The sequence below is a fragment of the Pseudopipra pipra genome, chromosome Z (assembly GCF_036250125.1).
Source record: "Pseudopipra pipra isolate bDixPip1 chromosome Z, bDixPip1.hap1, whole genome shotgun sequence".
NCBI classification, from domain to species: Eukaryota; Metazoa; Chordata; class Aves; order Passeriformes; family Pipridae; genus Pseudopipra; species Pseudopipra pipra.
In genome coordinates, this window is record NC_087581.1 from 72,140,557 (window position 1) to 72,153,742 (window position 13,186).

The window sequence follows — 13,186 nt, forward strand, 5'->3', positions numbered from 1 at the left end:
TAAATTGAGATAATGTGAATACTATGCTGGAGACAGGTGCTAATTAAGGTATCAGTGAAAACGGCACTCTTCACAACCACAAACTAGCTGCAGCACCTAACATGGACCCAGGGAATAGAGTTTTTCAGTGCTGATAAACCAGACAGGACTGAGACACCAGCATACAATCAACTTTTCAACTCATTCTTGTTGCCTGCCCTTCAGTCTCTTCTCTCTTCACCACATAGGACTACATGTGGTAGAAGCTTTAGGACGTTGTAGAAAGAAGGTACCAACGTGTAAATGATGGAATTTTGCTTTGGTGATGCCAGCAAGATACAGCTGCATGCCAGCATATATAAACTATAACACATTACCATACCTGGAGCTCCAGGGAGCCCTTCAGACATCTCAGTCTTCAGAGATGGCATTCATTATGGTATTATACATTATACTGGGAGAAATTAGGAGCAGAGTGACAGTCGCTTGCACAATGAAGTAGAGATTATAAGCCCCAATGTACTATTTGAGGCTCACAATATTGTTTTTAATTTCAAAGTTGGAAATAAACATAACCAGTAGATGGCTGCACAAATAAAACATGGCTAAAAATATCCTCTTGTATGTTTAAGAGAGCTGTTAAAGAGAGCTTGGGCCCCTGGCTGTCCTACCAGAAACCTGACGCCTTTGAAAACCAAACTGGAACTACCAAAGCACATAATCTTGCTAAACAGCCTTGTTTAGCCTTACTTACTCAAGCCTTAATTACTCAAGTAAAATAATTTCCTTTGGAAACACTTTTTTTATCCAAGCACAGCAATGCTGACAAATTTTATGTTTGCATGGGAAATGTGACCTCATGTTATGCTCAGAAAAACAGCAATCTCTGAAAAACATGTTCTTTGATGCCCTGTGCATGCTCTGAAGGTTATTAGTGTGAGAAGGATTGAGGATGTTTAGCTACTGCCTATGCAAAATGGTTGTTTATTGTTCCAAGAATCTATTGATTTATCAATGTCCTGCAAACCTAAGTAGACAGAGTTACTGGAATAGTGTAGTACAAACATTTCCAGGACAGTACTTGTGCCTATTTACAGCCTCCTGCACACATTTATCTATCTATCTGAACTGTTAGGGCTTGGCATCTCAGTTCCTACCCAAAGAGTAAGAAGGAGTCCAGGAAAACCCCTGTGCTAAGTGACTTCAACTTCTGCTTGAAGTATTTCTTTGGGACTGTACCCCTGTGCTTAAATGCAGGTTTTGATAGAAAGGGCACTTTTCATAGCAATTTTTTCAGCTGGCACTGACAGCATTTCTTGATATCAGAGAGTTATGTTTTGAACATGATCTAGAGATATTCAAATGAAATTGAGGAGGTAGAGGGCTTAAATCCATTTCTCTTTGGATTTACTCATTTCTGTGTCCATCTTCATGGAAACTGACAGAAGAAAATTCAGGGTTGCCCATTTAGGTACATTGTCTGCACAGAGAACACATAACAGTTAGAACTGACTCTTACCTGTGTTTGGTCTTAACAAATAAATCAGCTGTACAAAAGGCAAAACCAGATTGTGCACAGGATGGAAACGGTATGAAAAGCAAAAAAAAAATGCTGTCATGTATGAATCAACTATTACTTATGCTCTGAAGAACACCCGTTTGCAGCCTAGTTTTCACTCTTACTGCAAGAAGAGCTGCTGATATCTCATTTTGTATGTACCCTCAGTTGAGATGCAAAGTGAAAGATTAAGTTAGTATTAAAAATGCATATCAAGACATCATTACAGCATTTCAAGAAATTTCCAAATACCTAGTTTAGATCTTTATTCTTCAGCCCAAATCTCAAAATTAAACAGGTTGGGTGTGACAAAAACTTCAGTAATTTCCATTTTTCTGTTTCCAGAGAAAATGTAGGAGTTTTGACAGTCATAACTGGGTCTACATCACAGGTATTTATCATGGCCACATCACATTCTGCCATAGGACTTGCACTTTTCTCAACAGAGCTTGCAGAAGAATCTTGTATATAACGGATCCAAAGGCTGAAATGTGTGAGCATGAAAGCTCCTTTCATTGCAAGTTCTCAAAAAAATTGTGTTAATATGTGAAGTTAAACACAGATTAAGAAAAAAAATCACATTTGTGCACATATATTTTAATACATTCTTCAGATCCCATCTCTTTAAGGAAGGTTTTGTGTGAGACAACTAATGACAGACCATTACTGTTGTATTTACCAGCTAAATGTTTAGCACAGCTGAGGATGACCTGAAATCCCGTAACTGGACCAATGAACTTCTTTTCCTACATAACGCACAGAAAAGACGATCTTGGCCTTTTCTACCTGGTTCACTATTTTATCCATAACAAGAAGTTGTTAAACTTAAGGGAACTGTAGTCACAGGCAAGTTTAACTTCACGAGGAAAGGACTGAAATACCACCTTCAGGCGTGCACGTGTGCGTGGTACCAGTTTTAACTCACGGTGGATGCTGGACTGACTCAGCACTTCTGCCTGGTCTGTGTTCTTCCACAGGCCAGTCAGCAGCAGCAGGGCAAGAGAGCTGCTGCCAAACCACATCCAAGCAGCAGCAGGCAGACAATGACAATTTTTTCGAGTTAGTTTTGGTTTAGAGACCTTTTCTGCAAACTACAGGAGCCCCCACTTAAATTCCAGTGGCCATTGCCATGAGATGAAGGCAAACTTAAGTGGGTCCCAAATCCCTTCATTTCAACTATTCCATTTTCTTGGTTTTGAGGGTCTCTGTAGCTGCAAAGGCCACTGCTCACAGACAAGATAATTTTGTGTTTATTTTTGATTAGTGTCAGATGTTGATTTTGATATTTTAACCAATACTCTTACAATGACACTGTAAGACAAACACGAGACAGAAATAAGAATTCATTTGGTACAGCTAATTTGCTAATTAGAAGACATATGCATAAAATATATGTCAGAGAAAGTCAAGAGTTTGGTGTTGGCAGATTAAAAATATTCCCTCAGTAAAGAGTATTCAGCAGGGAGATGGCTGTGGTGACTGAGGCTGAAAGGTTTCTTGTGACCCTAACTCAGAAAGAATCAAAAAAACCAGAATTAAAAATTAATCCATAATGCCAACAGAGACAAGGTGCTTGGGGTTTTTTATTTCAGAGACCAATAACGAAAACAATTATCCTTGAAAGTTTGGCATCTTAAATATGTGGCACTATTCTTCCTTTTAAAACACATAGCACTAATAAGAAATCCTGCTTTCAAAAATTCTACTAATAAAAATATTCTACTTATTTGACAATATTGAACGGGAAAAGGACTATTAAATTTTGCAAACAGCAGCTCTGCAGGAGGAAAAAGGAATGCCTTGTGGGTAGCAGGGCTGTATATGGATGAAGAGTCACAGAAATAAAAGATTAACAAAGAGAGGTGCTCATAGCCTTTCTGATGATAATGTTTATTTCATGTCTGAATCTACCACCAGCCTACTTTGACTCTTCCCTGGTGATATGTTCTGTAGTCAAGGAGATCCTGCAGCATTCACCTGCAGCAAGTCAGTCCCACAGAAGTCAGTGGATCCCAATGGACCAATTCACAAAGCATCAACTCACAATCCTCACCACATTTTTTTAGTAAAGCAAATCTCTATAAATTTTAACAAAAAAAAAATCAACACCATAGTTTCTTGAGTAATCTTATCATGCATTGATCCATAAATCATTTACTAATAATGAGCAATATCTTGTCCAGTGAAATAAGGAAGATGCTCCTCCTCTTAACCTTACCTGGTTTCCACTCCCTTATGAGTGTGCAGCATCAATCAACATCATGGTGCTACTGTCTACTGCTGTATTTAAAAAACCCACATTTTTCTTCCCTACACTGAAAAAGTACTAGTATTCATTGATAATCATCCATGTCACACATATATTTTTCCAGCACTGACGAGAAAAACAAATTTCCTGAGCTTCCAAACACCGGTGTGCAGAAGCAACACTCCTTGATTCAAGGCAAACCCAGCATTTTGTGCAGTGTATATCTTTGTTGCATCATTACGAATTTCCCAGCTGAATTTTACTTCGGATCCATGTTACTGAATTGGTGTCAATTATTCAGAGGACCTAAGTCCATCTCAGTTGTGAAATACTGATCCTTTCCATATATGTGCATATAGACAAACAGAGAAACAAGTTAACTTGGCTGAAGTAATGCCTGATGCCTGGTAATAGGTCACAGTGGACACACACACACTTCTGCTGTATAATTTATTCCACATTCAGGCAGCATATTTTAAAACTTTTGGAAGCACTTTTATTATTCTTACGTTTGAAATATATTTGCCATGAGCTGGTCTCAGAACAGCAGGCAGTGCCTACATATCACTGGCACAAAAAATTCACTAAGGACCTAAGCATTCATTGGAAAAGAACACAAATATTTTTATATGGTTAGATGGCAAAAATCAGAAATTGTCTGTGGTATGCCCAGATGCAATTTTAAGAACAGCTATAAGATGCTCAGAACTCACAACTCTGCTGAACACTTTCTAGAGCTATAATTTTTCATTTCAAATTCAGTTTCTCTGGCCTTTGACATACTGCTCTTTGACACACTGGAAAGCGCACATGACTTTTTGCAAATATTCCCTCTCACTCTTCAGGGAAGATTTTTCCCCCCTCCATTACAAGAAAATGACATAATTGTGTTATTAAATGATAAAATTATTCACACACATTAAACTTCAGACCCTCTTTGTTGAGATTTCTCATGATGAGGCAAATGTTCCTCAACAAACAAGGGAGACAGCTGTGGGTGGGATCAGTAAGCCAATGACTGCAGAAGAGACATGGCAATCAATAAAATGAGAGTGAAGTGGAAACCTTTCAACCCCAGGCATGAAAAAAAGTGCCTGCAGAAAAACCACTCCTGTTGTTCTGAGGAATCAGGACTCCTGTGTTGGAAGGGACCCTAAAGGTCACCTTGTTCCAATCCCAAATTTAGCTTATTAGGGACAAGATTTAAAATCCAGGGATAAAGAAAACTAAGCAGAACTATTAAGCAGAACTATAAATAAATATAAATAAATACCACAAAAAAGTAAAATAAAAGAATATTTTTTAATTACTGACAAACGTGTTCTGTTTAAAAATCATGACATTTTCTGATTATTTTCTTAAGATGAATAAGGAAGACACAAGAGACATTTCATAAACAGTTATTTATTAAAGCAAACAATTTCATTTTTTTAATAAAATGCTATAATCACCTAAAAAAACTGTCATCAACAAAACAGGTCTTTCTGCATTTATTTTTACTGTACTGACTTTGCAAAAGAAGTGTTTGCATAGATTGTACAGTTTTCCATTATTACCATCTAAAACAGCTTATACATTTGAAGTTCTTCAGTATTATCAGGAATGCTTTGGTTCATATTGAATACAGTAGATAGATAGAACAAAACAAAACAATAATGGCATTTTATGACTTACTGGAGTAGCTGATCTTCCAGTCAAACCCAAAATTTGTTTACAAAGACAAATAAGCCTTACCCTTCTTATTCTGAACAAGGCAACAACCTTTCAGAGCTCTATCAAGTTTTCCATGATGCCTTTTCTTGTTTCCATTTGCCATTTTTAGCTAGAAAAATTCTGAAAGATATCTGCACTCTCAAGCCAGTTCCGAAAACAGGATCGCCCTTTGTCTCTGATCTGTTTTCTTCCCTTATCAGTAATGACTTCTCCAGTCTGTTTCACAATCACCAGTTTAGGAATTGCTGTTATGTTGTATTTCTTCTTCAGATCACTGAGGGGGGAAAAAAAAAAAATTAAAAATAAAACACACCATTGGGAGCATTTTAAGAAAAGTCCTAATCTCTTGTGAAGGCTGCTCCACTCAGGAACCACGGGAGAGCAGGAGTGGTGAGTTTGGGACAGAGCAGCATCCTTCCTGTGACTGCTCTTCCCTGCTGCCTGCAGTTTCCACAGGAGCAGAGCCTTTCAGAGACTTAAAGCCACGTGGAACACAGGCTATTAATGCAGGAAACAAAAATAACATTTGTGAGGACACGAAACATGCAAAGAGAAACAAGAACACTTGCTGACACCAGCACACAAAAAAATAACAAGGCGTGACTAGTAATTAAACAAGACAGAGAAGGAAGCCTGATGTTTGTGCAATATCAGCCACGTGACATAGTAAAACAGAATTCCCTGTACTTTATATAGATGAGTTGGAAGATATCAGTAAGATGCAAACTAAAGAAACCAAAAACTTAAGTGGAAAATGGGAGAAAGAATCAGAGAACACCGCATAGGAAGCCACCTCAATTGAGCATGATACAGGCCTGGGAAATGGCAAGATGAAAAACACCCCAAGGAAAACAGTTTAACACCAATTTGTTTGTTACAGGACAAAATAAAGAAGAGGCAAAGAGCAAGGCACACAGATCTATCTTTATAGAATGATCGTATCTCCTGTGCAAGGAATTCACCTTGCTCAAAAGGCTGACATTTCAGTGCAAAGGAGAAGGTAAAATTCAGGACAAAAATTTTTGAAACTAAAGCTTTGTCACTAGGACTGAATAACTTTTTGGCATGAATTTTGTTAAACCACAGCTGCAGCAGCTACAAGACTGTAGGTGAGCTCCGAGTTCATTAAACCTCTCAATGGACGTCAGACAAAAGCAGAGTTAGTTGCTGAGAGTGCAGGTCAATTAGAAGAGTTAGTTTCAAGCATTTCCAGGAACTCCAGACCCAGCTCATGGCCCCAGCTCAAGCTCCGAAAGAAAAGCAGATAATGAGTGTCTGAAGCTTCCTTCCACGTTTATCAGGACACTGCAAAACCAAATCCTTTCCAAACACACAGCAACAGCAAACCCACTACTTGCACTAACACTGAATGTCCAAAGAAGAAAAGCAAACCTTTATTGAATACAAATCATCAGGCAGAGAAACAGGTTGATGGTCAAAGAGTCAGAACCACACCAGAGTGGTTTGCTCACCCTTTTCAAAGTAAGCTAAAAGGCAGAAAAACTATTACCCACCTCCTTGGCACATCTACTCATTGTAGTAGATGTTCACATGAGAGAGCCATGAATGAAACAACATTGATTCTAATAAAATCCTAATGTTTCATTTCAGAAGTTAAAGAAAACACCTTCCAGCACATAGTCCTCACAAGCAACATCTCACAGTTTTAGTGGCAGGAATGCAAGCTACAGTGAAAGACATCTAACAGGAAAAGTGAGGAACATAAAATCTACATCTGAGGCGTAAGGGGTGTGCAGTCTAAATTGTTTCCAGCAAAAAATGTAATCAGCTTTTGAGGAAGAAGTCACATGTTTCAGAAGGGGTGTAAGAAATAGATTAAGTGAACTACAAGAGATCAGCTAAAAGTAAAAACCTTGCCAAAACAAATATGACCTGTTGTGTGGAAAATCACCTTCCTGCATTGTTTTATATCAATCAAAGTGAACAGAAATTAAGCACCTCTAGAAGAACCAGAGGACAGACACAAACAATAACAGAATAGCCAAATTCCAAAACATGAATGTCTCTTTCAAACCAAAATGTAAATACTAAAAGAAAATGTAGTGCCTGAGCGTCATCACCACAAGCAAGAACATTTGCTGGGTGAGATTCAAAACTCAAAGAACTTTGAGTAGAAAAGAAAAATAGACATTGTTAAAAAACACGTGGGACTGATATAAAGACATTCTCCATGATTTCCTGGGAGCAAAAAAAAAATAAGACAAAATACAGAAAATAAGACTTAAGTGAAATACTGGCCCAGACAAGGCATTCCTGAAACATGACTCCCCTTCTGTATTTTTGCTTAAGAAAAGAAAAATCAACAGGTGAAGGAGTCTGCTCTGCCATTACATTGGCTGTACAATAATGCAGGAAATACTACAGAAGCAGCAATAATAAGTTATAGAAATAGGTTTGCTTCCTCAGTGTGAATTCTGAAATAAGAGCAATCAACCAAGAATCTCCATAGAACCTTTCCCAAACCTGCTAAAATGGGAGGAAAAACACCAACATTCCAAAGCAAGTTCATGCAGAAGCCATGTAAAATCCCATCACCCCACACCACTTGAATGACAAACAAGGTGGGTGGGGTGGAAGATGCTTTCTATTCATTCAGTGGACAATAAATTAGCTTGGGATGCCCAACACAATTGTAGCAGAGACAGAAGAGTAGGAAGCTGAAGGTGATTTCCTATGGAGACTGGAAACTTACACTTTGCTTTCCTGAGGGAATGCATAGATGGATGATCCACTCCAGCACAGCATCTTGTTTACACAGCCTCTTGGCTGAAGGCTGCTTGATCAAATCAGACCAAAGAATGCACAGATTTTGCTTACATTTGCAACCTGCAAGAGAGTGGACCTGAAGGTGGCTCAGGAACAGTTCTGCAAGCAATGCTTCTTAACCACTGTGTACTTGTGCTTACAAAAATTACTTTTTAAAACCTGTTAAGATCACCCTCTCCTACAGGGATCTAAAATCCCATGACTCACCTGCACAAGTGACACATGTGCCATGGGACTAACTGCAAAGGCAACTTATGAAATCATTAACCATAAATGGAAATATCATGAGCTACAAAGGCAAACTCAACTCTTAGAGTAAAATACAGTGATGTAAATGATGACATTCTTACTCAGTTGTCTCAGTGTCCCCTGTTAAGAGTAAAGCTATACTGTGTCTTACTGACTAGAAAAATCTTAAGACCCAAACAGACAAAGCAGAAGGAAAGCTATTAAAAAAATAGCTATGGAAGACATGAGTAACCTTTGGACAGCCACAGGGAATCTTTCAGCCAAATCCTTTGTCAGAAGTTGGCCATGAAGGTTTGGACACGAAAGGGCAACCTTCATTTCGCAGAATCACAGAATATGCTGAGTTGAAAGGGACCCACAAGGATCATCAAGCCCAGCTCCTAGCCCCACACCTGACACTGAGATTGAGACAAACTGGAAGTTATAGCAATTATTAGGTCTTTTGATCCTTGTGAGAAGGCTGGATGAAAATTTTGGAGAGCGTGGATTTTATATTTCTAGATAATACTGACATTGGCTGGGACAGGGCTAATTTTCTTCACAGCAGCTTGCAGGGTGCTATGTTTTAGATCTGTTACCAAAATAGCATTGTTTTAGCTATTGCTGAGCAGTGCTTACACAGCACCAGGGCCTTTTCTGTTTCTCATGCTGCCATGTCAGCGAGTAGACTGGGGATGCACAAGAAGTTGGGAGGAAGCACATCTGGGACAGCTGATCCCAACTGGCCAAAGAATATTCCATACCGTATAACTATGATTCCTGAAGAAAGGAGGGGGCTGATCCATGGCATAAGTGAGCACTTTCATGTAAAAGTTTAAGCATCACAAGAGGGTTTTTGGGATGTAAAAAAACATGGGGCAAATTTAATGCAATCTTGGGAACGTACATATTACACTTACGTGTAATGTGACCTCTGACAACATTTGAATTTTAACAGCTTTCACTCAGAAGTGATGGCCACCTTGCTAATCTGCTTCTAGCAGTACACACTCTAATGCACAGCTGTAAGTATTTTCTTTTACTTCTGAAATTTCTACATGGAGTGAACGAAGTAAAATTTCTCCCCTGTTAAAGGTTAGACACATAAGCATGCACATCACACGATTGGGATTCAATTTTAAAGTGTTTGTTGAGATTCTGGGAGAGAAGTCTAAAAAGTCTAAGAACTGCTAGACACTTAACGTTATTCTTCTGCCTCTGTTTTTGGCAACTGACCCCCTCCCAGTATTCCTGCAGGTGTCAATACACCCTCATACCTAAAGCTTCCTAACATAAAATGTGCTTACAACCTTTTTATTTTCCTTTTACGTGAATTATGTGATTCTAAGTCTCACTGAGGTGCACAGGTCATGGTCTTGGGAAATACCTGCTGTCTATCTGGAAGCCTGCAAGACCTCCTGCATGTGCTAGGCACCCCCACAGGGAAGGGTGCCTTTGACAACAGGGTTCAGTACAAACACAGCAGCGTGTCTGACAATTAAAATGTCAGCACCATTCACTAGCACTTCTTGTTGGCATGTTCTTTCCTACACCTGCTTTTCCTCTCTGCTGTTCCCTTTCTCTTCCTAGTGCCCACTACCTCCTACTAGACTGTCTTCACACTCCCCTTCAGGGATCAAAATCCTGTGCCTCAAGCAGCAAAAAAATTTACATTAACCTGCAGACAAAGCATCAGAACAGTGTTTCCCATTAGTCACGCCACAGACCACGTGAAGTAGTAAAGGTGCAGTCCCATCTCAGGGAAATAGTCAGGACTGATAGCATGGAAGAGTCTTGAAATCTTGCTCTGAATTCAGCATTTTCCTTCTCTGAAGGTAGTCTTAACACTGCAGTGTTATTATGAGTAGAAATGCTGGCTATTTCTTAACAAGACAAAATTCATCACCAAAAGAAACTCCCCACTTCTGTCTGAAATGTATTTTAGATGGCAGACTTAAAATTGGCTCTACTGTGTCTAGAAGAGACATCAATCTCTGCTGCAATTGTGTATCTTAAACACTGGAGTAACCAGTTAGGATATTCTAACCTCACTGAAGATACTGAAATGCTTTTTTTACACAGTCCACAAAATAACCAATTCAAGTTATTTTCAATGGAACTTTAAAAATATTAATTAATAAGTTAATAAACATTATTAATAAAATAATTATGTTAGTCAATTTTAAAATCACATTCTTGCTTAGAACTAGTACCTAGCCAGAATTATAGTTTGGTTTAATGAATACACATCCATCTGCTCTAAGTCTACAATGTTTTACCAGTATCCCTGACACCAAATTAGCAGTTAATCCAATTTAAGCATCCTGAGGCCTCCACAAAGACCTTTGTTGGTACATGCAAGAAACACAACTTTAAAAACATTGCCTTTTCGTAGCCCTCTGCACTTTGTTCTTCAGTAAGCCACCACGATCTCACAGTTATCTGTCGGGACAAGCCATGTTTCTCTGCAGGATTCTGAAGGACATTGTGGACTGCCACAGCAAAGCCAATTAATCAATCTCTGTACCTCCATTCCACGTGACTTGAGCAAGAGCAGTCAGAAATAAACCTCTAATCCACAGAGGCTGAAGCTGTAAGCGCATTCTCACACAGGCTGTGCTGAACAGCTTGCTGGGTGCAGGGACTTCAAGTGCTACATTTCCATCAGGAAACTTGCCTGTGTTCTGTTATGATTAGTAGACATCAAAGTCAATTACTGCCTAGGAGGACTTTGGAGTATTATGGAAAATAACATTGCCATTTCAATCTATTTTAAAGTCAGCAGAAACTGTTATTAAAAGGCCTAACATCAACTGGCAGCTGGCACCCAGGAACGAGGCAAGGAAGGTTGTCAAAGTGCACCGATAAACGAGATTAGTAAACCCTCTCCCCATTTAGTTTTAGCTGGGCTGTTACACAGCTCTATCCCAGGTAGCACACGGGGGTTGATCTAGAGTTAAATGAAAGCTAGAAGTTACTAGAAGCACTAAGATAGAGTTCTTTATTAGAAGAGTAAACTTGGCTGGGAGTTTCATTAACCAATCTATATTTAAAATTCACATTAATTTATGAAGATAAAACTCACATTAAATTATAAAGATATATCCCGGATTTTGATGTCATCTGCAACAATGTTTTCCACAATCTACTTATTTTGGAGGGGGCGGAACACAGAATCCCTTAGCCAGTATTTACATTTATTTTAATTCTCCAGTTACACACATTTCAGTGGCGTTAAATATCTTACCTCTGCCCCCGTAATCCCAATCTGTACTTCCCGCTGGGAGCTAAATCAGATTTCTCAAAGTCATTCAAATGAGTCTCCACCCTTGACCTGGGTCATCAAAACAGTTCTTGGTATTATGCTTCAGCCCGTTACTTACACACAGTCACGTCCTTTTCTTTTGTAGTTTTCATGAGCAAGCTACTTACAGGAAGGTCCCTTTAGAAATCTATCAGCACAGGAATTTTACATCCGAGTCACCACGTGCAACGTGCCACCGCTAAACTCCAGCTGATGCCGTATCTGTCTGCAATATCTCAGTTTGCTCTGCTCTCGTCCGAGTTGTTCAGCTACGAGTTTTGCTGCTTCTTCATTTGCCTTTTCCCCAGAGTGTTAATCTAAACAACGCAGAACGACCTTAGTAACAACTACTGCCGCGCTGAAAAACAGCCACCTGGTCCTCATTTGCCACTGGTTTCTTTCTAACTCACTAGTCATGTCGTCTCGTTAATACCCGGGGGCTTTACTTGGCTCTTCCACGAAGATGTTTTAGATCCTAAATTGAGCACGCAAACCCGCGCTCTTTACAGACGGGACGGGCTAAAGCCAAGTGACTTCCCTGCGGAGAGCAGAGGCTGTCACAGTGTGTGCAGCCGGCGGCACGGGGAGCGCAGGGACAGCCCGGGACAGCCCGGCACGGCCGGGATACCCTGGGCTCCGGGGACAGGGGCGGCAGGGCAGGCGAGGGTCGGCGGGGCAGAGCTGGCGGTCTCTGTGTCAGAGGCTGCCCTGTCGGGTGCCGTGCCCACCCCCGCCCTCTCCCGGCCCTCGGGGCAGGGCTGCCGGCACAGATGCTGCCGGAGAGCCCCGGCCCGCCCCGCCGGTACTCACTGCTTGTAGGGGTCGTGGAAGGGCAGGGCCAGCCAGTCGCCGTGCATGGCGTGCATGTAGCCCACCATCTCCTCGGCGCTGTGGTCGGAGGAGATGAAGACGACCTCGAAGGGGGCGGGGGGCTCGGTCTCCTCCAGCAGCTCCGTGTAGAAGTCGCAGAGCACGGGGGTGAAGTCGCGGCACGGCGAGCACCACCCGGCCGAGAAGTACAAGCCCACGACCTTGTTCTGCAGGGCCTCCTCGGGGTCCACGCTGCGGCCGTCCCTGCTGACCAGGACCCTCCCGCTGAACACATCCACCATCCTGTCCCCGCCGGACCCGCCGGGGCTGCGGACCCGCTCCGGGACCGACCCTCCTCCCGCGGCCCCCCGGGACAGGGGCTCAGCGGACACTGTCCCCAGCCCAGCCACAGTCCCACCTCATCACCCCACGGCCGCCGGCGCTGCCTTTTTATACCCGCCCGGCAGCCGAGGGGGCGCGGCCCCGCCCCGGCCCCTGCCCCTCGCTCCTGCAGGGGCCAAATCGGCTTTCCGAGGACGCACGGACAGCTCAAGCCATG

General features: G+C 41.3%; 1 protein-coding gene across 1 annotated transcript; it reads right to left on the bottom strand.

The window, feature by feature from the left end:
• Positions 1-5,176: 5,176 nt before the first annotated feature.
• On the bottom strand, positions 5,177-13,054 carry NXNL2 (nucleoredoxin like 2). The gene is made up of 2 exons (XM_064641302.1): positions 12,628-13,054; positions 5,177-5,772 (listed from the first exon to the last, which is right to left on the bottom strand). Exons 1-2 carry the CDS (start codon positions 12,927-12,929, stop codon positions 5,604-5,606), a joined length of 471 nt encoding a protein of 156 aa, XP_064497372.1. The 5' UTR covers positions 12,930-13,054; the 3' UTR covers positions 5,177-5,603.
• Positions 13,055-13,186: the final 132 nt, after the last annotated feature.